The sequence below is a fragment of the Chelon labrosus genome, assembly GCF_963514085.1.
Source record: "Chelon labrosus genome assembly, chromosome: 23".
NCBI lineage: Eukaryota > Metazoa > Chordata > Actinopteri > Mugiliformes > Mugilidae > Chelon > Chelon labrosus.
Window position 1 is genome coordinate 6,726,821 of NC_140356.1, and position 26,825 is coordinate 6,753,645.

At 42.0% G+C, this 26,825-nt stretch overlaps 4 protein-coding genes across 9 annotated transcripts in view; 2 read left to right on the forward strand and 2 right to left on the reverse strand.

Annotated features, from left to right (window-relative positions):
* Positions 1 to 4,287: 4,287 nt before the first annotated feature.
* slc5a8 (solute carrier family 5 member 8) lies at positions 4,288 to 10,122 on the forward strand. The gene is made up of 17 exons (XM_084573892.1): positions 4,288 to 4,803; positions 4,898 to 5,017; positions 5,338 to 5,403; positions 5,527 to 5,578; positions 5,699 to 5,766; positions 5,868 to 5,906; positions 6,147 to 6,262; positions 6,632 to 6,772; positions 6,894 to 7,023; positions 7,125 to 7,213; positions 7,366 to 7,475; positions 7,563 to 7,630; positions 8,102 to 8,188; positions 8,284 to 8,498; positions 9,139 to 9,242; positions 9,357 to 9,445; positions 9,531 to 10,122. Exons 1-17 carry the CDS (start codon positions 4,570 to 4,572, stop codon positions 9,624 to 9,626), a joined length of 1,824 nt encoding a protein of 607 aa, XP_084430018.1. The 5' UTR covers positions 4,288 to 4,569; the 3' UTR covers positions 9,627 to 10,122.
* Positions 10,123 to 11,713: 1,591 nt separating this feature from the next.
* lyrm5a (LYR motif containing 5a) lies at positions 11,714 to 13,193 on the reverse strand. The gene is made up of 3 exons (XM_084573476.1): positions 12,818 to 13,193; positions 12,599 to 12,671; positions 11,714 to 12,503 (listed from the first exon to the last, which is right to left on the reverse strand). Exons 2-3 carry the CDS (start codon positions 12,641 to 12,643, stop codon positions 12,291 to 12,293), a joined length of 258 nt encoding a protein of 85 aa, XP_084429602.1. The 5' UTR covers positions 12,644 to 12,671; positions 12,818 to 13,193; the 3' UTR covers positions 11,714 to 12,290.
* dnai7 (dynein axonemal intermediate chain 7) lies at positions 12,642 to 19,681 on the forward strand (the record flags this gene model as incomplete). The annotated part of the gene is made up of 18 exons (XM_084573864.1): positions 12,642 to 12,656; positions 12,903 to 13,031; positions 13,328 to 13,345; positions 13,581 to 13,665; positions 13,863 to 13,951; positions 15,002 to 15,106; positions 15,317 to 15,454; positions 15,627 to 15,761; positions 15,893 to 15,996; positions 16,078 to 16,236; positions 16,321 to 16,462; positions 16,549 to 16,639; positions 17,031 to 17,194; positions 17,296 to 17,455; positions 17,853 to 18,067; positions 18,146 to 18,304; positions 18,825 to 18,938; positions 19,373 to 19,681. 18 exons carry the CDS (start codon positions 12,642 to 12,644, stop codon positions 19,646 to 19,648), a joined length of 2,298 nt encoding a protein of 765 aa, XP_084429990.1. The 3' UTR covers positions 19,649 to 19,681.
* A 924-nt stretch (positions 19,682 to 20,605) lies between these two features.
* Positions 20,606 to 26,825, reverse strand: part of lrmp (lymphoid-restricted membrane protein) — a gene marked incomplete at its 3' end in the record, with an annotated part of 31,250 nt that continues 25,030 nt past the window's right edge. For 5 of the 6 annotated variants that reach the window (XM_084573469.1, XM_084573467.1, XM_084573468.1 and 2 more), the window contains exons 32-39: positions 26,623 to 26,770; positions 26,101 to 26,144; positions 25,914 to 25,982; positions 25,270 to 25,328; positions 24,925 to 25,023; positions 23,926 to 24,054; positions 20,836 to 20,987; positions 20,606 to 20,748 (exon numbers count right to left, since the gene is read on the reverse strand). In XM_084573469.1, the coding sequence (XP_084429595.1) occupies positions 20,606 to 20,748; positions 20,836 to 20,987; positions 23,926 to 24,054; positions 24,925 to 25,023; positions 25,270 to 25,328; positions 25,914 to 25,982; positions 26,101 to 26,144; positions 26,623 to 26,770 (843 nt within the window). The remainder of the gene's footprint in view (positions 20,749 to 20,835; positions 20,988 to 23,925; positions 24,055 to 24,924; positions 25,024 to 25,269; positions 25,329 to 25,913; positions 25,983 to 26,100; positions 26,145 to 26,622; positions 26,771 to 26,825) is intronic. The other variant, XM_084573472.1, reaches the window with a different exon arrangement.

The following is a 26,825-nucleotide window of genomic DNA, read 5'->3' on the forward strand; positions in this document are numbered from 1 at the left end:
TGTTGTCATTTTTACAGCTGTATAGGTGACATTTAGTGCAAGACAGACACTGACAGCCAATCCAGTATACTGTACCTAATACTTGTTGTGACATTGCATAGATGAGATCATCATTACCAATGGATGTTGTATTTTCATACAGCGCCGCCTATCCTCACAGAACCCACCTGGTCAATGTAAAGGGCCAGTCTACCTACATCAGTATCATATGTCATATGTTGGTACACTTTAAGTTTATTCTTTTAGAGTTTTTAATAATACTCAGTACACAAGGTACACTAGTGAAAATTAATGCAATCCATTATAACAGTCCTGCACTAACTTGACATGGTTTGTGGGCACTAAAAAGAAACATACACACTAATTTTAGATGCCAGAAGTTCAGTTTACATGTTTATAGGGAATTAAATTAGTTGCTTTTACTGTATATTCTGAGGCTTGTGAATTTTAGAAAGTTCAACTGGTGCTATGAATCCGTGTGCCGACAATGATTTACAACATGAACAAAAATGGAAAGGAAAACAAAACTGATCATGAAGAGTATATAAATCAAGGTAAGATAAGATCATCTATCACTGACATTTTTACATGACATGTTGATAAAACCTATCTACAGTCAAATGCAGTAAAAGATGTGCATTCATGGACATTAAATTCAATGATAATTATTTGAACCAAAGTCAAATGCCATCATGATCTGCGGGTGTGGTCAGATTTTGGAATCCGTGATGTCACTGATTCAGAGGATTCCATCATGGAGTCCCTCTGTCATGTCATGTCATTCTAGAACATCAAACACCTTAAAACTCCAGCTAGGAACACTTTCACCAGTTTGCTCCCAGATTTCTAACCAGTAACACGTCTTCTGAAGACTTCTCACATCCCGACAAGAGTTAAACTAGACCGACGAAAGCGAAGAACAAAGACTTCCATCATGAGAAACGTGAGATTTGAACAATTTCACCTGTGTTTTCTGTATATTTTGATCCTCAGAGGTCACTGATGTATTGTCAACAGGATTTTATGTGATGTTTCATGGTACAGATAATATTATTATGTGGAAGTAAGTAAACTGTATGAAAACAAACAGCTAATTAGACCTATGGATGTGTGCATTGACTACAAGTTAGCAGCAGATCATTAGTTTATTATAGTAATGAACTCTGTCAGTACTAGACTGGATCTAAGTTATATATATGGAAAAGCTAAGACATTACCAGTATCAGTAGATATGTGATGTTATATTTTCAAATTCAGATTTTGAGTAATTAAACATTTGTTTGCTGATGCTGTGAACAGTACTAACTGACAAGATAAGGGCCTTTATGTGGGGCCATCTTTATTTCCTGACTCTGAAGGCCCTGAAGTAAAGGTGAGGTACAAGAGCGGCCCAGCAACTCAGGAGCTAGCTACTCCTAGTAGCTTAACATGTTTAACATTTTTATGCAGAGGCGTACTATACTAAAATAAACCTTCAGAAATATAAAATTCATGTTGAGTTTCAAGTATATTTTTTACTAGTAAACAGTGAAATAAATTCTTCATTATTTCCTGTGATTAGATTATTTTCCTGAATGTTTAGAGCCTAACTGTATCTTGGTTGTTTGCAGCAGCGTGATGTGCCCATCCACCTGAGAGACCATTCTTACATCAGAGTCTCTACACAACAGGCCGATGGTGCAGTGCAGCGTGAAGCTTGCAGACCACGCTCACGTGGCAAGAATGACCAGGTTAGATATCCATTCCATTCATGTAACTTGCAAAGTATCTCAATGTTTTCACCGTAAATTAAAAAGAAAACTTGCATGAGTCTGACATCCTTTCATATGTTGATGACCTTCTCCAGGGGTCAGACTTAACCTCGAGGTCCCAGCCGTCTGCTTCCAACACCAACCTTCCCCAGAAGAGGAAGAGGAGCTCCAGTTCCCGTCCTTCCAGTTCTTCTGTTGAACCCCCAGAGAAGGTGACTTTCGTCCGGAAGCGTCGGCATCCCATCTCTCCTGCTGACCTGCCTGTGGTCTCTAACGTGCCTCCCAGTCCCCAGAAGCTCTGCCCCACCAATGACCAGCCTGACAGCCCTGTGACAATACACAACCGCTCAGTGGAAGAGTACCAGCAAATCTACCATGAAGTGGTAGATGATATGCTGAAGTATGTTTGTGTCACATCGTCAAATCAATTTAAAATGTATCAGTCAGTTTTTGAGTAACATTTGTTTCTCGCAGGTTCAAGAACGGTCGACTGCGTCCATACACTTTAAATCTGGGACGTCTTATCAAGCAGAAGCTTTGGGAAAGACTGGATCGGCCCACGATCACAACATCAGCCAATGAGGACGGACTTGTGCACGCTGAAGTGTCATACGGATTTGGAGAGTGTCCTCCCATGTATGAAGTTGACATTTCAGAAGAACCAAAGCCTACTCGTCCACTGGCCAACCTTCCCCAGAAGAGGAAGAGGAGCTCCAGTTCCCGTCCTTCCAGTTCTCCTGTTGAACCCCCAGAGAAGGTGACTTTGGTCCGGAAGCGTCGGCATCCCATCTCTCCTGCTGACCTGCCTGTGGTCTCTAACGTGTCTCCCAGTCCCCAGAGGCTCTGCACGACCAGTGACCAGTCTGACGGCCCCGTGACAATACACAACAGGTCAGTATAAGAGTGCCAGTAAATCTACTATGAATTGGTAGATGATATGCTGAAGTATGTTTGTATCACATTGCAAAAATAATTTAAAATGTATCAGTCAGTTTTTCAGTAACATTTGTTTCTCGCAGGTCCAAGAATGGTCCAATCATTTTAAATCTGGGACGTCTCATCAAGCAAAAGCTTGGTGAAGGATTGGATTGGCCCAAGATCACAACATCAGCCAATCAGGATGGACTTGTGAACACTGAAGTGTCATACGGATTTGGAGAGTGTCCTCCCATGTATGAAGTTGACACTTCAGAAGAACTAAAGCCTGCTCTTCCACTGAAAAAAAGACTCAGAAAGTCAAAGTGAACAGAGCAGCACCTGTAACTATTGTAAATACTGTAAATAGTGAATCTCAGCCACAACCTCGTCTCATCGCACAATCAACCTCTGCAAGCCAACGTGTTCCATCCTCCACCTTCAGCCTCCTCCAACAACCTCTACTCAGCCACTCCATCTGCTGATACTTTCCAACAACAACTGAAACATCTCCAGCTCCATCTCCAGCCTCTGCCAGCATCCTGCACTTCCTCCACCTGCAGATTCTGGCAAAATGTCCACCTCAGTCCTCCTCCAACTACCTGCAACCTCCACCTCCATATGAAGGTTCTGGATGAAAGTGGAAGCTGAAACTCCACCGACAGCCTCCTCCATCCTCTTCATATGACTTGTACCACCCAACGGCAGCCTTCACCTGCTGCTCCACCTGCTCTACCACCAGCTTGTCCAGTTCCATCTACAGTCTCTGCATCTCCTTCCACAGCCAGCGTCATGCACTTCTCCGTATTTGCATATTCTGGCAACCTCAATATAAACGTTGACACCCAAGTCAAGCTTTCCTCCTATTGCTCTACCTGCTCCAACCTCTACCTCTCTGCCTGGAGCCTGAGCCAATAAGCTACAAAACTGCAAAGTGCTGTCAATATCTCTGTGTATTTTATACATAATGAAATAAACGTTTGATAAAAATGTAGAAGTTTCCATTTGATTTTGTTTGTGTTCATTAAAACCCTTTTAGATCCCAAGAAATAAAACTTCCATTTACCTCATAACCAACATAATAGACTGCTGCTACACACACATAATTTGTAAAATTGCACTAACAAATGCAATGAAGTTTACTGGTAGACAGGGGCCGAAGAGAAGGGATGAGAGGGGTGAAATGCGTAGATGGATGCTGGTAGAGGAACCCAGGTGAGATAGATTTGGGGGCACGTCTTGGGGATTTTTGGCTACTTATCCACCTGGTTCCTGTAATGAAGGGTGGAAAAGGGAGTACAGATAAGGGAGGGATGGGGAGGGTTTGGGTTGAGAGCTGGGACAAACAGAGAGGTAGATTTTAAGACACACCTTTGTCGGTAAGCGGGGGAAATAGAATGAAATGGGGCATGGTCTTGTTCCCGAACTTGAGTTGTAATAACTTCATTATCTGTAACAATGACGACAAGCAGCAGAGGTTTACTTGAATCCATGACAAAGTTTTGAATTCACTAAGGTTTAAGCTATGAGCTATAACAAAGCCTTATCATCATAGACATACTAATGTGAATGTGTGAAAAATCGAAATTCTTCAAATACAAACAAAAGCTTCATAAAAATATTTAAACTGCGGTTAAAGGCTAGGAGCTGATATCACAAATATTTCTTGACCGGTAAACCTCACATACAGCACCTTCCTGGAATTCTCTCTCTCTCTCTCACACACACACACACACACACGCACACACACATAAAAGGCTTCAGCTCCTACTTCTTTCAGCTCAGCGTTGAGTGAGAGGTTGATGTGCCAGGACTCCCTTTTAACCACAGAGGACTGTCTGTTTCTGAGTAGAAGACACATGGGACACTTTGAATAACGTGCTTTGGTCCAACTTCTTCTAAAATGTCAGGCGGCTCTGTGGTAGCTGGCTCCTTCGTGGCAGCTGACTATGTGGTGTTTGCTGTCATGCTGATGGTGTCCGCCGCCGTCGGGGTCTACTACGCCTGGGCGGACAGGAGCCAGAGAAGCTCCGGAGACTTTTTAATGGGGGGCCGCAGGCTGACGGCCCTGCCCGTCTCCTTGTCCCTGTCCGCCAGCTTCATGTCAGCCATCACAGTGCTGTCCAACCCAGCAGAGGTGAAGTAACAGCAGAAAGTCTCAAAAGTTTTTTAGATATCGTATCCGCAATCTTGAAAACATTACCTCAGGCATTCACAAGTTTACTATATAGGTTTACCGCTACGGAGCCAACATTGGATTTTATGGACTCTCCTATGGAGTGACAATGCTGGTCACATCTGAGATCTTTCTCCCAGTCTTCTACAAGCTGGCCATCACCAGCACCTATGAGGTGAGTGTGGTTTGGTTTTCAGGTCAGTGATGGAGTGATAAGTGGGTTGGATTCTCTTGTGGCAGCAGTGCTTGATTATTTAAAAGTGGTGCAGGAGTAAACGTGGACAGCGGTGAATGATAGTAACAGATGTCAGATGTGTAGTTTGAGGATCAAGAACTGCTCCCTAAGAAACTCATCGAACCAAAGTGAGAGGGAGTAAAATTAGTTGTTTAATTAATGACAATAGAACATGCCAACTTCATGCCACAAAAAACAATTTGGCAAGAATGTATCTGTCCGATTCCTCGTCTCATATCGTCTGTCTTTATCCATTCAAGTATCTGGAGTTGCGTTTCAGCAGAGCGACCCGTCTGCTGGGAACAGTGCTCTTCATTGCTCAGACTGTGAGTAAGGAGTCAGTCAACACATAATTACATGGCTTTGACTTCAGCGGTCATAACCATAAATCTACCACAAGGCTGGTTTTGTTTTTGTATTAATTCTTTTTTTTTTTTGTGTCATCCTAGATCCTCTACACTGGCATCGTCATTTATGCTCCAGCTCTTGCTTTAAACCAAGGTATGTTGGTCTCAGTCCACAGCGGCCACACTCATGACACATTCCTGCATGATGGCACTCAAACCTACTCAGCTTTGTTCAGTTGAGTGACCGCTGTTTGAAACCTCTCTCTCTCTGCAGTGACTGGAATGGATCTGTGGGGTGCAGTCATTTCAACAGGCGTGGTCTGTACCTTTTACTGCACAGTGGTACGTGACAAAATAAGCTCTGGACAAAATGAAAATGTAATACTTGAATCATTTTCAAAGGCAAGCTTTGCTCAAAATGTTTGCGGTCTACATTGTTGCAGGGAGGTCTAAAGGCAGTGGTTTGGACGGACGTGTTTCAGGTAGGGGTGAAGAAATTCCAGTGACGACACTGTACAAAGGTGTTACATTTACAGCAAGTGTAGGCCTCCTCAGCATGGTACTTGTACAAATCAATGGCAAATTAACTAAACTTTAGACACATGTAATTGAGAAAAAACAACAACATCTTTGGTTTGGAATGAACCATCTAACACGGTGTTATTATCACAGCAGAGTAAGTTGGATGAGAAACCTAAATTCATCTAAATTTCCCCCATCAGCTTGGTGTCATGCTCGCAGGCTTCCTGTCTGTCATAATCAGGTCTGTGGTCTTACAAGGTGGAGTCCTGAGGATCATTTCAGATTCCCAGGACGGAGGGAGACTCAACTTTTTGGAGTGAGTATCTGTGAAAATATTCAGCTGAATGCAACAAGTGAAACAACACAATTGGTTTGAAGTTGAACAAATCAGCTGTTATAAAGCAGGCTAGAACACAAGAAGTACAGATACAGGACATTTTGTAACGACAGCAATCACAAACTGTCCTTTCTGCAACAGGCTTATTGTGGGTTGATACTATAATAATATAAAGTAATACTATTCAGCTCTAAGAAGCAGTTTTCTGGACTTATGGTTCTGCAACATTCAGCTCTTGTCTGTAAAAAGTTTAACCCCAAAGTTTCCTAAAGTAAAATAATTCCTGTCATCAAAATAAAAGATACTTTTACCTTGCCAAGAAATTCAGGCTTTTTTCTCTTTTATCAGCTTTGACACCAACCCTCTGAGGAGGCACACATTTTGGACTATAACCATCGGAGGGACATTTGTTTGGATCAGTATCTATGGGATCAACCAGGCTCAGGTTCAGAGATACATCGCCTGCAAGAGCATCACTCAAGCCAGACTGTGAGCCCTGTTTTGCTACTGGATCTATTTGCCAGGACAGATGGGATGTGGGAAAAGCTAAATAACAACAACTCCTTTCCATTTTTTTTTTGTCTCTGTCTTTCTTTCTTTCCTTTTCCAGTTCCTTGTACATCAACCTGTTGGGCCTGTGGTCCATCTTGCTGAGCTCAGTGTTTGCAGGAATGTGCCTCTACTCAGTCTATAAGAGCTGTGACCCGTGGACCACTGGACTGGTCTCTGCCCCAGATCAGGTACTACCAAGACATGTACAGCATGACTTATACCGTAAGAACAAGCATAGCTGTTCATGGAAAAAAAGATCTGTTAATCCATTGTCACTGTTCCTCTGTAGCTGATGCCATATTTGGTGATGGAAATCTTGGGAGACTATCCAGGCCTTCCTGGACTGTTTGTTGCAGCAGCATATAGCGGATCACTAAGGTTAATATTAAAGTTATTATTCCAGCCCACACACAGAGACTGATCTTTTTTTTTTTTTGTTTGTTTGTTTTTTTAAATCAGTTGCTGTGGTTGTTCTATGTATACAGGGTAGTTTGATGACTGAATGTGTTGTTGGTTTGCTGTCATTTCAGCACAGTGTCTTCCAGCATCAATGCACTGGCTGCAGTGACAGTGGAGGACCTCATCAAACCTCACACCAACCTGTCTGAGAAACACCTGTCCTGGATCTCGAAAGGAATGAGTATGCGAGACACGTAAAGTACTTCAGCCGACTGAGTTGTCTGTTTGGTAGCAGTGAGGATTGATTCTTTACAAATGTTGTTGGCAGGTTTCCTATACGGGGTTTTGTGCATCGGGATGGCGGGACTGGCATCACTCATGGGAGGGATCTTGCAGGTAGAGTGGATCTGGTCACTGTAGTTGTTGAAGTTGTCGTTTTTGAAGAGCCTATTTAAATGCATATCATTACTTTTTTATTTTCTTAAATCTAACAAAACTGCACAGTGTCAGTCCCTCCAGGAAACACATGGCACTGTGGCCCTTCAATTCCAGATAGATACATGACAATGTACAAAATAACTCCAGTGGAACCAATATAGTAAAATATAACCATTAAATTGAAACTTTAAGAGTAAAAAACTTAGGAAAAAAGTAAAAAAAAAAAAAAAAGACACCAACCCTAGTCTGCCCGATTAGGGTCCTGTGTTTGACCCATTCATCCACCCCAGCCTCCTCCATATGCAGATCTTACTACCTCACCTGACTTCCAAAGTCTTTTGGTGGGAAGCCCGTGTGCTAAACTGGTGAAACAAGGAGAAAAATATGTATTGTCAAAGGTTTATGACGTATTTGTGTCTCTACAAACAGGCAGCCATCTCTATATTTGGAGTCATTGGAGGTCCTTTACTTGGCCTGTTCACATTGGGCATCCTCTGTCCATCTGCCAACTCCAAAGTAAGTCAGTTGTTTAACTGTAGATTTCCTGTAACCCATGGTAATATTACTTTCCTCTAGAAAGTACATTTTATCTTTTCCCTGATGTCTTGTAGGGAGCTTTGTCAGGTCTCCTGTCAGGGCTGGTTGTGTCTCTGTGGGTGGGCATCGGGGCTCAGATATACCCTCCATCTCCTGAGCTGAGTCGGCCTCTGTCTCTCACCACCGAGGGTTGTAACTTCACCGCGACAGAGTGCTTTAACTTGTCCTCCACCGTCTTCCCAACGCGACCGGGCTCCACCAGTACAGCCCAAGTACACATTGACAACAGGTACGCTGATGCAGAAGAAATAAACTAAGATATATTAAGGTGCTGTGAGCATTTAGGAAAATACTAAAAAACATGTCATACCAACCAAACCCCTAACAACCCTCTTTAGTTAGCTTTTAACTTGTTAGCTTTTAGAGGGGTCTTTTCACGCTTTTTTTTTTTCCTTTGGACAGTATCACTTGCAAGTTAGCTTCAATCTTTGTGTGCTAGCCCAATCACTCAGCTTGATTTTTAACACAAAAAAGAGCTATCTGGAATGTATCACTGTAGTATCTGTTTTCTTATCTGGTTTCTAAAAGTAACATCCTGACCTTTACTCGGTTTTAACAAAATGTGTACTTACTGCGTTTTGGCTTGGTGGTGCAGAAAGAGTGAGATTTCTCTCACAAAGAGTGCAAAACTTCAGTTATATTCTAGACACACATTCATTGTCATAGGAATCCTATCCATAATGTTATCAAACTAGTTTGCTTAGTGGCAAAAGTTTGACAGTTGGATTACTCTCTCTCAACACTGGATCGATTCCAAACATTTTTATCCACATTAGACATCCAGGCCAAAAACAATGAGGAAATGGAGCCCAGCTTGCCAAATACCTGTCCTGAATTATCCTTTAAAATGTATCCTTCTCTTCTATCAGCAGGCATGTGCTGGCAGACTGGTACTCGCTGTCCTACCTTTACTTCAGCCCAATTGGAACCATAATAGTTATCAGTGTGGGACTGATAGTCAGCATGTTTACTGGTAAACACATTTTTTTCTTTTGTTGTAAGATTCACATCATGCTGACCTGCTGTTTTCTAATCAGAGTCAAGTCTTTTGATGCTCTCTTATTTGTGTTTCTAATGTACTTTGAAGGAGGCTGCAAGCCGAAAGCGGAACCAAAGCTTATGTTAACTAAAGAAGACACAACTCTTTATTACTTATTCAAGTTTTTCAAAGACAGAGTAAGTACCGCAGCAGTGATCAAAAATCAAATATAACACACTTGCAACAGCTCCTGACTTTGGCTTTATGTTGTCCCCTGTTCAGATCATGAGCCGAAGAGGAAAGCTCGACCTGGAAAAGGACAGAGAGAAGACATTTGGCAACACAAATCCTGCTTTCTGTGATGTTGAGCTGGATTAACAAAAAACAATGTCCTCTCATGAACAGCAGCACACATTTTTGTATGTTTTATGTTTCTCTTATATGAGAAATTAAAAGGAGTGGAATCATTTAGGGGCGGCAAAGCGGCATGGTGGTTAGCGCTGATGCCTCACAGCAAGAAGGTTTGAATCCAGGCCGACTGGGCCTTTCTGTTTGGAGTTTGCATGTTCTCCCTGTGTCTGCGTGGGTTCTCTCCGGGTACTCCGGCTTCCTCCCACCATCCAAAGATATGCTCGCTATAGGTTCATTGGTGATTCTGAATTGGCCGTAGTTGTGAGTGTGAATGGTTGTCTGTCTCTCTGAGCCTATCCCAGTGACAGCTGGGATAGGCTCCAGCCCCCCGTGACCCTTCACAGGACAAGTGGTTACGGAAGAAGAAGGAATCATTTAGGGACTTGTTGTAATTTGTTAAACTGTCACTGCTTTTAATGTATGTCTGGACAATGTTGCTTCACAGAAAATAAGATTGAAGATTTAAATCTGTCTGTTCTTTGCTTGGCACTACTTTAGTGATGCTGTGTGACTTTCCTCCACCACATTACATTATAAGCCATTCAAGATATTTGAAGATATGTTTATGAATACATGCTCTGCTAGGATGGATTTGTGAACCCTTATCTAATCTTTGAAACTGAGAAAAAAAACATAAAACTACATTCTGTACTAAAAATGTTGCTACTTCCAGTACATTTTAATTTCTTAAATAACAACAGAACAAGGTGTTACAGTATGTTCTAGATAATTAACGTATTTTGTGTGTGTGTGAAATGGGTGCCTTGCCTCTGCACACTGGTTTCATGTACATGTCCGGAATGCTGAGGAAACACACTCACATGCACACACACTCATTCTTCTATCTCAGGAAGGATTTTCCATTCACATGTTGCGTTCCCCAGCTCCTAACACGAACCACCTCCAAGTAAACCTCAGACTCCCCACCAGTCCCCTAGAACTGAAGAAGCTACTCGGATGAGTGGTGAAACGTCTTCTCATAAAACTCTACAAGTCCAGTTGCCTTTTTTGAACCTTTATTGGATATACCATGACCTGGATGACTGAGAACCTTCACAGACACCTCAAGTAGGTGTCCAGCCCTAATCCTTATTCTAATCATAACTGTAACCTCATTGCAAACTGAGTCTTAACACCTTTAATGCTCAAAACTCTGTGTCCTGCCCCCATAATAGTATCCAGCAAGAGTTTGGCCCCGTAACTTAATAAAAACAAGACATCACGCACACTTACACTTCTCGTCATTTGTCACATTGCTGTCCAAGCTATGTGAGGTAAGGTGACAGTCCACTTCCTTTTATACTGATAGTCAAGTTATCCCTCCACTGCTGGTTTCATTCGTTTCCTGTAACTTAATATTCTTTTAGAATGCGGATTTCCGGATTTATGACAAAACCAGAGCTATGCTCACAATTATGTGCTGCACACCTAAAACAATAAAACAGAATTACAGTAAGAAATTTATGCGGCATGTCTTTGTTTTTTGAACAAAAATTAGTTACACTGAAGTCATTCGAACATTTATTTCCAAATACAGACAGAAATACTGTATGATTGTTCTGACATTTTTATTAAGACGGGCTTTCCTCTACTTCTAAATGACTCTGCATAGTTTTACAGTCTGGATAATTGGTATCTAATGTGTGTGGTTGGAGTTCTGTAACCAGGACAATGAATACTCTTTGTTCACCTCATGCACCTGCACTGGAGGCTGAAACAAGGAAATAGTCTGTACTTATATAAGTACTACCTTTCCATCCGCACACACACACTCACCGATGGCAGTAGAAATCCCATGCAAGGCGCATCTGGAGCAATATCAGGTTCAGCGTCTTACCTAAGTTCACTTCAGCATGTGGACGGGCCTATGATCGGACTGCCAACCCTGTGATCAGTGCATAACCTGCTCTAGAACCTAAACCAAAGCCACTCACTTAACATCCAGATGCACACATCAGAAGAAATCTACCACAGAACAGAAGAGTAACGGCAAGAAGATGTGCATGTTTGACTCTTAAAATGACGAGTGTGAAGTTAATAAGCAAACATCCTGATTCTGCAGGTTTATTTTTATAGTATTTATTATGGCACAGGATGCCACTGTTTGAAAAAAAAATATCACAGTCATGTACATTCACCTTTCAAGATATATGACCATGTATTTACAAATATATACAGTGAAATACATTTCATAACTCAAGACATTTCATTGTACATGATTCAGTCCGTCTGATGAGGCTGTCTGCTTCTGTGTCAGCTCTGATTGAGAATCACTATCTGACCAGTTTAAAGCAGACACTGGATTAACTGAGCAGATGATCTGTGGGCCAAACCGGGTTTAACCTAACTGTCCGGGGAGAAAACCTACGAAATTAGCATTTGGAATTTAAAACAACAGTATTAAAGTACACCGTTTATATAAAAATACTAAGCAGATTCTGTAACTATTAATAAATTATCATCACCGCATTTTTTTAACTTGGAGATGAAGTTTCCCTTTCAGGTTTTTGTTTTATAAAAAGATCTCTGCAGTGCATATTGGACCCAGTGGGTGTCAACTGGAAGGACTGACCTGATCACTTTAATACTGTAGACACATGTGATTCACTTCAGGAAGGCATCAGTGTGTTATTATTTGTCGGGTTCATAGTATCTCTTCTTCATCGCCCGATATTTCCTGAGGAAATACAGAGCCTCCAGCTCCTTGATGACAAAGTCTCCCCGGGCCACCAGCTGTCTGATCTTCTCGGGGTCCGTCACATCTTTGTTTTTCATGAAGGCGGACTTCAGGCGCTCTCTGAAATAAGCAGATCCCTTGGGGTACTCACGGCCAAGGTACAGCAGCTTATTACAAAGGAGAGACACATTAAAATCATTGCAGCACGTACAAGGCTTCTAAAGAACTTTGTGCGTGTTTTTATTTTTATTTTCAAACTTACATTTTTGTACAGTTTCATAACCTCACCCCTTAAAGGGTTGGCCATGTCAGAATCGAAGGTACCTTTCACACTTCTGAGGGAAACAGGAGGGAGCAGACAACAACACAAATAACGTCAGCTAGCTACGGCTAAATACCTAGCTTGAGAGTTAGCATGTAACCTCATATATTTATCACAGATTCTACAAACAACTAAAATAAAAAGTGTGTTCATATTTACAAGTGTTTTGTATGTGAAGGTTCACTCGGGACGCAATGCAGAGAAGTGAAGTCCCCTTTTCACTTCGTCCTTCCCTTGAATACAGGGCATATCGCACGTCTACACGCTGCCGTATGCCGCTTCGTGGTGTCGCAAACCAAAACAAAAATGTACGCATGCGCGAGGGTTTCTATGGTTACCGGGACGCTTGAAAGTTCTTGTAAGCTTCAACATGGTGCGTTTTTACTATTTTCTTCCAATAAACCGTCTTAAATCTTATCATGTCCAACAGTTTAAAGAACAGGGGTTTAAGTTAATTACATATAATAGTTTTAAAGCACAAGATATAAGGTTCCTTTGTATATTACAGGATAATAGTTGATACAAACCTGCAGCTAGCTTGTTAAGCTATCGAGTTACTAGGAGGAACTTTTAATGCTCTTTTTTTTTCTTCAGTGTCTATTTTCTTATCTTTCAAAGCATGTAATTATTTGTCCTTCTGTCTGTGTTTTCTCTGTCTGTGAGTGATAGCCACCCAAGAAAGAAAAGGTATGAGCAAAAGACAGTCAGCACTTTCTCTCCATTGTAATTATACTTGAGCATACAGATAGGAAAGCTACAGGATGCAGAAAAGCAAACGACATAGGATCCGTTACTATAATTGCCTCTACCGTAGAGGAGCGTACAGGCCCACCATTTCCTTAGCAATGAATGAATTTTCCAAGTAACAACAGATTGAGTTGTCACTGTTAACACTCGCTTGTGATGTTTTGATGGGTTGAAGTCCTCCAAAAAAAAGGGTAAGCTGACTAAGGCTCAAAAGGCGAAGCAGGAGCAAGAGGACGAAGAGAGGCGGCTGCGAGAGGAAGGTAATCAAGATATCTGCCTCACTTAAATCTAAACTGGGGCAAACTTAAATGGAAATGCCGGCGATTGAGTAATGTAGGAGGTTAATGTGGGGTATACTTAATCTGTTTCGAGCTTCTGAGTCATAGTTTAGGAATAAAACAGGTCATTGTTTTTTTATATGTGCTGAAATGGTTTGAATACACTTTTTGCTTTGTAGAAGAAGCCCAGCTGCGGGCAGAAAGAGAAGAACAGGAGAGACTGGAAAGGGAGAGAAAGGAGAAGGAGGTAGAAAGGCTAGAGCTAAAGGTAAGTCCCAGCAGAATGACTGAAGACTCTCAGTCATCCAGGTCATGATATTTAAAACAAGACAGCTGAACTTCTTGAAGACGTTTCCACTCTCAACCAAAAGGCTATTTAACTTCTAAACAAACTGGTGTGAGTTCCATGCTTCTGAACCTCTCATGGGTTACAGTCATAGTCTACATTTACATGAACAATATTTCTTCAACCCAATTGAAATCATTCTGATCAGAGATTCCAATGTCACCGTTTACATGGACGGTATATCAAATGATATGATAAAAATGATAATTTACTGGAATATAACAGAAGGAAAAAAAGACATTTTTTTCCAAACTTAATATACAATAGAATTCATACCAACAGAAAAATATGGCCAAGATAGACCAAGGTCAAGGCAGACCAATTATCAGAAGTTTACCTTCTCATTCCGATTGAAAATACCTTCTGATCAGGTCGGTCTGTTCTGATCGGGGCGGCTACATTAGCCACTTATTCTGATTGGGCTATCATTCTGATTATTAGTGGAACACTAGTGTACATGTAGACGCAGCAACTGAGTTTGTTTAACCTGTTGTTGATAACAGCACTAGGGTCGTTAACCCCTTGTCCTTCATTTGAGTTTGTATGAGTTTCACCAGGGTTGACCAGGTGTTTATAGTCAGGACAGTCAAACCAAGTAATTGTCTGGGGCCCCTTGATAAAAATGACAAAAGGGGCCCCAGATGGCTACCCTTTGGCATATTTTGCAATGACAACTACTGTATAAACCTGCGAAGGCCTTGCAGTGCATCAACAATACTCCACAAACCCCTCCATTCGGGCTACATTCTATCCACAGCATTTTGCACATTTAGATTGGGGAGATGGCGTCGGTACGTCTTTGTCTCGAGTCCACCAGAACCATTGTTTTTAATACTTTCTGAGTGGAATGCCATACGATAAACCATGATGATTAAAAACCAAAGTGTACATACTGTACTCAGTGAAGTTCACTGTTGTTTTGCTCATGTGCATGCTGTGTTTGCCGTGTTCATGGGTGTCTCTTGCTGACAGGACCAAGAGCGCAGAGAGGATGAGCTGAACGAACTGCGCCATCTACTGGAGGAGAATCATACTGCAGTAAACAAATGGAAAAGGGAAACTATGACGACAGCCAAGGTGTGTGTTCCTGCATTTGTTAGTGTTAACAGCTAAAGCCCGGGTGTCTCACACATGTATAGTTACTTCTTCCTGGGACAACAAGGCAGTAATGATTATTATGCAATACAGTTTTAGTCAAACTCAAGTAAACACCTGCATGGGAAAATGATCATAAGTGTAAATAAAAAAACAAAAAAAACAACTGTTTCTGGTATGCTTTGTGTCCAGTGGGAGAGATACATGCGTTGCGATGGCGTGCCAGACCCAGCAGTACAGCAGGATATCAACACATATATCAGCTTGTGGAGAGACGACCCAGAGGTCAACATCACACTAGTGCTCAAGCAATGTGACCTCGCCCTACAGGTGTGAATGTTATAAATATATGTGTATATTAATATGTCCAAGTGAGAGTCAGTGAAAACATATAACACCATTGCGTCTATAGGAGAGACCTGTTAAAATATGGTAAAACTAGGACTATGAACGAGGAAGGTATGTAACAAAAATCTAAGAGCAAAGATGTTTTTTATTGTAGTTGGTCGAAGAGCTGGATGGCCTTCTTAGGGACGTTGTCGATCCGCAAGAGGGCCAGAAGTACCAGGAATCTCTCATAAACTTGCAGGAGCTAATCCACTCTAAACACCACCTCACCACTGAGGAGATCCTTAAGGTACAAGAGACACAACTATACTTGTGTTTACATGTTGTAAACCACTTTGCAGCCATAAAGATCAAAAGATGTGCAGTGCTTGTGTGTTTTTTGAGTGGGTGTGTGTGTGTGATGTGTGGTCCTGGTTACAGAAAGCCAGCGCAAACATCGACACCGAGACGGGCAACATGCAGACCGTGATCAAAGATGACAAGATTACGCTGTGTCTCTGGGCCAACCTCAAGAAGAATCCAAGGTTTGTGTGCATTGCTGCCATTTGACCCAAAAATCACACCACTTAGAAATGCTCAAGGTAGTGTTTTTCTCTTCCATCCAGGTTTAAAGGGTTGAACTTTGAGGAGACAGGCCTGGGCTTTGAGCTTCCCAAGCAGCTGGCTGTGAGCAACATCGCTGTGCGGATTCTCCACACACGCTATGACCACCTGTCTCTGCTGGCTAGGATGACCCACCTGAGAATAAACACGCCAAGCTGCAGGTCTGAGAGCGTTTTCTTACTACTGCTAACACAACTTTTAGAATTTTACAGTCTTTGTACTCTAATTTGTGTTTTCGGTCTCAGATCCCTAGCAGGGGGTGATGAAGTTCTGGAGGACTTACCTGAGCAGGAGGAGACACAAGAAAAGAAGGAAGAAGACGGTGAGGCACAGCCGCAGAAAACGGATGAGGACGTGCAGTCCATCCAAGGGTCAGAAGGAAGGAAGGTAGGATTGAAGAATTGGCTCCTGGTCTGGGTTCCTGCATTCAGTGCAATATTGTCACTCTTTCTACTGTATGCATTAACTCACAGAGTGCAGTCAGTCTACAGTCGAGGAAAAGCAGCCCACAGCCTTCAGAGGACCAAGGGAGCCAGATACAGACACAGATGGACACACTTGACGGTAAGATGCCCAGCTTGACAGTACTATATGACAACTACTGTAAATCTACCTGGATATATATCGTCAGAAAAGGAATTCACACAAGTTTTCATTAGTGTGTAACAAATTCAGAATAATATATACATATATTTTTGTTAGCTTAGAATGAACCCTTGGTTTCGACAGAGGAAGCCGATCCTCTTCCATTGAATCTGGCATATTATCTTTCTACAGTAGCCCAGAACAGACAATACAAACACTGACTCTTAAGAGTGCTTTTTGTGTTTTTAGTGGCTACTGTAGGTTGTCCTGCATTCTTGGAAAGGGAGTAATCTCACGTTAAGGCTTGTTTATGTCAAAAAAAATAAATATACTCCTAATTTTACAATCAAAAGGTTTTTTCTCTCCTCAGCTGAGGGAGACCTGATCTGCCCCCCAGTGCAGCTTACACCAACGAACGTCGGCCCTCAGGTGGTAGATTTAAGGCAGTACATACCTCTGGGTGGGGTCTTCTTCTGTGATGTGTTTCACCTCCCTCCTCAAGCTCATCAGATCAATGGTTGGGAAATCCAACAGGTGAAGAGAAAATAGATTCAGTATTTATTTATTTATTGCTTATATCAGCACCAGCGGGTAAAGCAAATCACACAACTCTCCTCTATGCCTTCTTTTTCTAGCTGTTGGACACAGGGCTACAGGTGTTCCACTACCCCACAGAGAAGTCTAACTTAGACGGTGATGAGGACCTGGTCTGTCCCCCTGTTGGGGTGTCTGTGACACTGCCTGACTCTGTTGTCTTCTTGGAAGCTCCTCAAGTGGCTCGCTGGGATGCTGCAGGTTACACACACTTTATATAATGCTGTCAAACATGCGTTCATTCTAACCTCTAGAGTCTGGAGGGAGCATATATCAGCTGTCACTGGCCGAGACGCGGGTACACCCTGGACAGGTCGCCAGTCCATCGCAGGGCTAACACAGAAAGACAGACAACCATTCACACTCACATGCACACCTACAGACAATTTAGAATCACCAGTTAAACTAAGAAGCCCGTATTTGGGCTGTGGGAGGCACATGCAGAACATTCAAACTCCACACAGAAAGGCCCCAGATGGCGGGTCTAAAGCCAGAACTTTCTCGTCGGTGTTAACCACTACACCACTGTGCCGCCTGCTGTCAAACATAACACATTAAAACAGTAAGCCTCTAAATCTGAAACTGGTTTCTCCTACAGATAAGCAGTGGAGGATGGATGGTATCACCGACGTCTCTTATGAGGAGGCTGAAGCCAGGGTCTCCTTCAAGATGGACGCCTTCCAGCCCTGCGTGCTGATGCAGCAAACTCACGCCAACCTTCCCTTCCAGAGGTGGGAGCTCCGGCCGCTGAGCCAGGACTCTGCTCTTTTCACCGTGAACGGGGCGCTCATCGACCTCAGCATCACTATTCAGGTAAGAGACTGGGGAGAGACCAGAGCGAACCAGAAGATGCAGCCTGACTGGTAACATGTTTGTCTATTTGAATAATAGGATGATCGGTGTATGCTGCAGTCAGAGCAAGAGAGAGGTCTCTCTCACCTCTTGGGGAAGTGGATGAGTGGCCCCTCCTTACAGAGAGCCATGCTGAACGCAGGGATCAACATCTTTGTGAATGAGTACGCGGACAAATACGTCAGCAGCTATGGCAAGGTCTGAGTCTTTTACTTGTTCAGTGTTTGAACAGAAGAACAACAAGGTTCTGGCTTTGTTTGGTTATCCAGGTCAAGTCTAATGTTATGTTAGATAACATGTTTTTTTTTTATTTAGGCTGGTAGCAGACTGCACAACATTTGAACAGTTATTTTAAATATCTGAGCACACTAAGTCACATGTAAAGTGAATAACACAGATTGTCTTGTTACCGTGGCAGCCATAAAAGGGTGATAAATATTAGGCAGCAAGACAAATATTCTGAGTGACAAAGGTCAAATCATGATGGCTAGAAGACTGGTTTGGAGTATGAGGGGAATTTTGTCCTGATAACGGCTTTAGTTCCGTCAGCAATATCAGTACTTAGAAGTAATGCTACTGTGAAAACCAACAATACTGAATGTACTTGTGAACAGATTATATATTTATAACTTGTCCACTAGTTCATTCTACAGAATCTATTCCATACTTCTGATTGACTGTGTTTACTTGTGCACTGTTTGTCTTCCATCTTCTCCAGGACCCACTGACAGAACATGCTGCCTATGAACAGATGGCCCTCTTCGCCTCTGCGTGTGCCTTCTCGTGGAGCAAGTGGAACGCTAAATGTGGAGCTGAACGTGTGGTCATGCAGGTATTGTCACTCACGCATAGATGCAGCTTTATTGATGTTCTTACTGCGTGATGGCCTGCAGTGGTATTCTAGCTGTTGCCTTCATCTTTTGGTGTATGCAGACATAAATCTTCTCCTGCACACACTGTGGAGGTTTACTCTAACCACTTCCGTGGTGGCACGGTAACAGTAAGGGGGTTGTCAGAGTGGCAGTAAAGGCTGCACCACACCTGGAAGGTTACTGTGCCACGTGGGTAGTTTTAACAGAAGTAGGCTTGACATTAACATATCTACAGTCCTGGCCAGGCAGAGATATGAGCTAAAAGAGTAACATTTTGTTGTTGAATACCTGTTCTCTCTAGAAGATCAGGAAAACACAGACCTGACATAAAAAAAAAAAAAAAAAACTAAAACTACTTTGAATGTCTCTGTTGTTCTTCCTACTCTTCTGCCAGGCGTGTGAGCACCTTGGCGCCACCCCTGTGCCCAAGAGCTCCTGGAGTCTGTACCTGCTGGGTGCTCAGAGGAGTCAAAAACTGGAGATCACAGAAAACAGCGAAGCTTTTTCTGCAGACCACTCTCCTGGCAGTGAATTTCACTCCACCTTCATCCACATGCTCCAGGACAACATGAGCCCTGAGGGGGTAGAAAGGACCAGAAAATCCCATTATCTGTTTGTGGACACAGTACAGAGTCTGCTCTGTGCCACCAGACCTCTGATGTATTCATAGATGCAATGTAAAAACAGTTCAGTCCTAATTAAAGACATTTTGAAGACTCCAACCTGAAATGTACATGCATGTAAGAACGCACATCTTCTCATTTAGAATTGGCTACTTTATTTGTGCAAATATCCACGCATCTTCTTTGGAACATACAAAAGTGTATGAAGTTGAAAACGGTGACAACCACAGCAAGAACAAAGGAAAAAAACTTTGGTGTTAAGACTGTAACAATGCAGAATTATAACTTAACAAAAAATAAACCAATATTCACATCTTCCCACTCAAATCTAACAAACTCATAAATATAGATTTTATAAACACTTTAAAACACTTCAAATAAAAGTTTTATTACCAGTGTTAACAGACTTAAAAGTTATAAAATGTCCTCTGCAACCAATGAGGAAATAAATGTAAAATTCCATTAAAAAGGCTGACAGTTTTCCCTGTATGACCAGATACATGAAATGTGTTTAAAAAGCTATGTGGCACAGTTTGAATGTACTACTGAAAGACCCATCAGGACTATGATTACTATACACCGGTGACATGATTAGTCAATGTTGCGCCAGCTCTGAGGGCTGATATGACAGACTGTGTTGGGCCCAACGTAATCAGCAGCACTAACCATAAACTGTCATGGATGTTAAGCAGCCCACTGGGAAGGACATAGGCTGCAACACCTCTAACTGCTTCCTCTCAGAAACACAGACACATGCATACACACACTGATTAACTCATTTAGCAAACGTGACGTTATGCATACACATCCTCCAAAGGGTTAACTATCCCCTCAGGCCTGGCCTGTGCAAGTCTTGTTTTAGGAATCTTCAGGCACCGGTAAACATCCCAACAGCCTCCACTCAGGAGTGGTACAGTGTTCTTTTTTCATCACCACCCCAGGGCACAGAAAATCTCTGCAGAGGACCGATGGGTGGTAGCACCATCCACCTCCAGGACTAGAACCTAGACGGGGGGCTGTCCATTGTGCCGGAGTCCTGTGTAGGGCCACAGCAGCTGCTGGATGGTCATCCAGGAGTCCCCGGTTCCCACGGGGGCTGCATCTACTGCTGGCTGCATCACCAGGCTGGCCAGCAGCGCCAGGAGACCTATGCATACGAAATGAAGGGATGTAACTATCCCTTGTGTTGACTAATGAAAACCTCAAGCCTTATAACAACAACAACAACAAGTACCTGCTAGTACCACCACCATGGCCAACCAAAGCCAGAGCCCTCTGCTTCCTCTGGCTACTGCTGCTGCCGTTGCCCGTGAGCTCGTCAGGCTATGGGACAGAGACTGCGCTGTGCCTGGATCTGCAGATGTAGGGCTGGATGAAGGGCTTGGACTGAAGGAGAGAGAATACATAGTTACCACGGGAAGAGCCAATTAATGACACATGAGGCACGGATGGAGAATGAGAAAAAAATATTAACCAGATAAGCAGGAGAGTTAAGTTACCACAAATGATTAGTGATATGATTTAAGTCATTACAGGACAGTGTCTTGAAAAATTCAGTGGGTCATTTGTGGTAACTTGTTTAATGGATGCAAGGCAGTTAATTAAATACTGCTTAGCTGAAATCTAAAGATGGCTCCAGGTATACGCATTTCACCAATGGTTTTAAACAGCATGGAAAAAGCACAAAACGTCTTTGCATCATCTTCATCAGCACAATTAAAAAGCTGTCAGCAGATGTTAATAGCAGTTGGATTAGAGCAATGATTTGGCAAAGGCAACAGACAATTTTGGCCTGAAATCTGTCAACAGTAGGAGTGTTGCTTCAAATCACCTTACAGTCCTTATGAGAGGCAGTGCAAGGTTGCAAGTGGCTTTTGACTTGCACTCCTACTTGACAAATACAGGCCTTTTGCATGCATTTCTTAGTTTTTCTTTGTACAGAGAAAAGAAATCCACAATCATGTCCCATGTGATGTACACGTCCCTCCTCTCCACACACTTACAGCATTACAAAGAGCTCATCCTGACTCCTGAGCCATGTGAAAGGAGGAAAAGAGGAAAGAATAGTTCAGAAAAACACTTGATCTGCTGGATCACAATATTCAATTGCCCCACAAAAATGAAGAAACAAGCCAAAAAAAAAAAAAAAAAAAAAAAAGAGTAGAACACATCGTTATGCACATGAAAGGTGGTTGAACATGTTAGTAAATGACAGAGGAGTAAGCTCGATAAAGATGAACTGGTCATCAGTTCAGAACTTGAGATCCATGCATGAAAGTTTCCAAAATCATTTGTCACAGTTTATTGACACGCATTGATCTCAAGGCAGTGAAGCTAAAGGAAATAGTTTATTTCTAGCCTTCCCAGTTAAACCATTCAGTTAACATGAATGAAAACCACTGAGCCCTTGGAGCAAAGAAGCTTGTCCAGCACAAACCCATATAATGAAAGAGTTTCATCACATAGAAGGTTCCACAGGTTCACCCAACTTTTAAAACAAAAGGAGATAAAACAAAATTTGATAATTCTGTATTAATTACAAATGTATGAGTTGCTGCACACAATTATGACCAAATTACAGAACTAAAATTCAATGCTGCTAATTATCCTGCTAATTATTTTTGTGACATATGCTGGGGTTTTAAAAAAAAAAAAAAAAAAAAAAAAAGTCACACCAATAAGAGGAGGAACCTATAAATTTCTATCTAGTGTGTGAGTGTGTGTATCATGCGAGCGTGTTCTTTGCATTTCTTGACAACGTTTTCTCCAGTCAGCACAAGCACCAACAAATAGGTGGTGGAGGACTTCCAGGGGGAGCTCAAACGCCAGACCTCTGATGGTCCAGGGAATCTGAGACCGATGGGAATGCAGACTCCGCTGAAGAAATATGAGGTGCTGCGAGATTTATTCTATGGCAGCACTGGAACCAACAAACAGGGGCCCGACCCAGTCAGAGGCTGTACCACCCCACCTTCAGGTTGGGGACATCTGGGATGCCCTTTGCTGATTTAGTCAACCAGACCACCCCAAGAGTACCACATACCATGTCTGACAGAAGAAAGGGATGTGTCTAAAGTTTGAGAACCACAGTTACTTGAACCAGCAAAAAGTTACTGTGATGGAGAAACAACCTGAATCAGAAAACTGCCAAAACTTTCTAAGAGGTGAGAAAAAAACAAAGACACAGATTATACTTTGTCCACGGTGGATTCGGTGGAGAATCTGACTGAGTCCACAGACGCAAAGAAAAGCCATGAGGAGCTCTTGAAAAGCAGAGGGCCGATACTCTCAAGAAGGAGCTAAAAATAATCACAAATAACTAAGACGGAGTAGTAAGTAGAATGTGACTGTGATGAGATGAAGGGCTTGCAAAAGCAGCTGGAAAAGCAGAACAGGTCCAGCCTCAATCTGTCTTAAATTAAAGCAGAACAGGAGGCAAGTCAAGCTCTACAAAAGAAGGTGACTGAGCTCACTGTGGAAACTGTCGATCACAAGCCTGAAGCCATCGCAGAGGTCACTGCGACTGTCAACATGACGACACATGACAACACAGGATCCCCTGCATCAGCCTTCACAACGGAGGTGTTTCGAGAAATACGTATATCACACCAAAACACAAGAAGAAGCCACAGAAGCAAAATCAGGAGTTTGAACAAACACCTGCTTGTACATCCATCTTATATCATCACTAACACAGCCTGTGTGTTCTTGTTAACCTGTAACAGGCCACTGGGTAGCGCAGAGGTTCATTATTTAGTCGTTCTCCGTCAGGACTATATAAAGAACTATGTATTTACATCCCCACCCACCCATGTCTGCGTGGGTTTATCCCGGGTACAGCGGTTTCCTCCCACAAAACAAAACATGCAAAGAAACGTGGACAGTGTCAAATTAGAGTGTGGCGATTACAGAGCAGCTAACTTCAACAAAATATAGATAACATATATTTAAAAATATGAATGTTCTGCATATTCTGAATCATCTCAGCACATACGATATAACTGCAGTGCCCCTCAATTCCAGCCAGTGATGTGTGTTGCATCAAAAGTTACATTAACATACAAGTTAAATGTCACTAGCTGTGCCATCTCTGAAATGTGGAGCAAAAACTACTAAAATAAAAACCTATAATAAATATAAAATAAAATGAAAATACTCAATATGTCACATATAAACTCTGATATCAGGAAGCGTTCAGGTTACTACTACTGGAACCTCAGTTTAGCTATGTGACCAACTCTTTCACTATACAACCTGCCTCTTAGGTTTGCTGGCAGACAGTGGTGCTGTAGAAGGCTAGTGGTAGGCATTTGGAAGGACTAACGTCTTAGGGGGCAGAATGAAGGAGGTGAGTTTGTTGCCCAGCTCACTGAGACTGGACCTCCTCTTTGACACTGACTCCTCCTTTTGCTCGTCCTCCGACTGGCAGTCTGTGGTGTTGTTGTAGGCCGTCCTGTGGGCATGCACGGGTCAGGCATTCACATACAAGCATGGCTGCAAAGTCACCACAATTTTGTGTGCACATGCACACATTTACATTTCATGCATATAAAGGCAGCAAAAGCAGGCAGATGAGGACACCCCTGAAGAAGTCATTCAATTGTATTACCTGCTGAACTCAAAGAAAACTTCATATATAAAATACATTTTTTGCAACACAAGAATACATTCCCAGGAATGCAACCACCATGCTCAGATATTATAGCATGAAGCCACAAAGCAATTTCACAACCTTTCAGATATTTGGAGAGCATTAAACTTGTTTGTTTTTTTTGTTTTTTTATCTAAGCTTCAATTTTGGCTTAGCTTGTCAAAAAGGGCAAATTCTACTATCTTTGTCCAAACATGTGAAAGCATATAGTATTGGGGGAAAAAAAGTCCACAGCACCTCTTTCTTCACATTTTCAAGACAGAAATATATGTGACAGATTTGGAAAACGTACGCTTCTGAACAACCCATGCAGAGGTGGATGGACCAGATGCATGAAAGTTGGCTGCAGTTTGATGTCATCATCATTTGTTTTCAAGTTTGTTAGTGAACTAACTTAACCCTTTCCTTATATTGATAATTTCCACCCAGTAACTCAGCAACAACGCTGCATTACTGTCAATCATCTGACACTCACTGGAATAAAAACAAAACTGACAATTATTTTTATGCATCCAGTTTACTGTAAGCTTCATAGATCACAGTATTTTTCAGTGGACATTAATTAAACAGTGATGATGACCTGAAAGCTACCATCTTTATGCATGAGGGTCCGCGGTGAAAGGGCTTGTGTATTGCAGCCACCATGGTATCCTTCTCCTTGGCATATCTTACCCCTTCATCACGAGAGAGGGTTCTTCAGTGTCAACCCACGCCGCAGAGCTAACAAAGCGTTTTAGTGGGGGACGCGCCATGCTCTTTCCTGCCACATTCCTGGAAACCACCATTATCACATAGGGGCATAACAACAACAACCCTCAAGTCATGGTACAACAAGACTTGGTGGCTTGAAAAAAAAAAAAAAAACAACCACAGCCCTCACATCAGAAGCAAGTCAGTCAAACAGTCCAATTGCTTTTAATTTGACAGTGCTGGCCTTTATATTTTGATTAAATTGTTCTTCACTTGATATATTACAATCCAGGAATAAGCAAACCTAACACACAAACAGATACCTACCATGGGGATCGCCTGGTCAGTCTCTCCGTTTCAGTCTCTGATCCATCTAGTGTTCTGGCCTGTGTTGGGAAACAAGCAATTTGAGTATGATCAGGTAGACAAGAATACTCATTTGCACATCTTTCAATAGAACTACATCAGTTTTTTAGACCATCTAACACCATGCTCAACCAGAATCTCTACTTGTCAGGCTGCATAACAAGCTCTGCGAGCTCTTAAACCTGCCTTGTGTTTTCCATATCAAGGATCACTATGGGTTGAAATTAATTTTCTGGTCTAACCACAATCTGACTGCTAAACAACCAACAGAGGCTACATTGATTCTGCAACATAATAAGTGATATCAACAGTTGGAAATATACAAACAGTTGGAAGTATACTGTCAAAGTAAACTGTAAGCTAGTGCAAAAGAAATCTTCATCTGTGTGATCTATATCTGTAAAATGCATGACCATTACTTAATGGGATCAGTGCAGACACATTGGTAGAGAATATTTTTCTCCTCCCAAAATAGCTTAGTAGTTGTATTCTAACTGCCGCTAAGTGCTCAAAGTCAATCATTTTCAAAATCTGTCTTGAAATGTAACATATGAGAATCCTCAATGTAACGCTGTAATTTAATGAATTGATAAAATGATCCTCACCATGTCAAAGTGCATGCTGCCTCCACCAGATCGGGGGATCGCTGCTATGCTGACCCGCCGGGCTGAGGACTATGAGTATGAGCATGTGCATGGGGGAAATTTTTTTTTAAGTAAATGAGAAACATTAATACATGAAGTCAATGCAAATCATGGCTAGTGGAGCATGATGAAATCATATGCAACCCACCTTGTAGTACTGTGAGGATGACTGCTTTTTGCCACGGAAATCATCTGGTAGGAGGAACACATTGGTTAGGGGTAGGTGGTTTGTGTGTGTGCATGTATGTGCACTACATTACACCCTATATCTATCTATCTGTCTATCTATATATATATAGACATACATATATAGAGAGAGATAGATATATATACATATATATATATATATATATGGAGAGAGAGAGAGAGAGAGAGAGAGAGAGAGAGAGAGAGAGACAGCAAACACATGCAGCAAGTAGAGGTAAATGATAAGAGTTATTGAGTCTGTATTTTATTTTACTAGATTTCTGTCCAACATTAATTTATATGTCCTTGGGATTACAGTGACAAAAACACGAATTACGTAATCATGAGTATTTGGTATTTGATATTACTGTCTAATTTAAAATGATTGACTATCAGTGCAAAATAAAACTAATAACTAGAATTTAAAGACTCATCCTCTATCTAGTGTGTGACAGTGTGAGTCTCTGGAACCGATGCTGCAGACCTCTTTCTGTTTGTGATCCAAACGACCTCTCATTCTGCATAAGTGTCTCTCTCAGCTCTAGCAGCTCAGCATGCTCCTTGGTGTACATCCTTCTCAGGTTCTCGACATGCTGGATCATCACCTCCACAGCTTTACCAATACGACTTTCCTGTTGGTTCCAAACACAAGTATCCATGAATGATCACATTTGAAATCACATAACT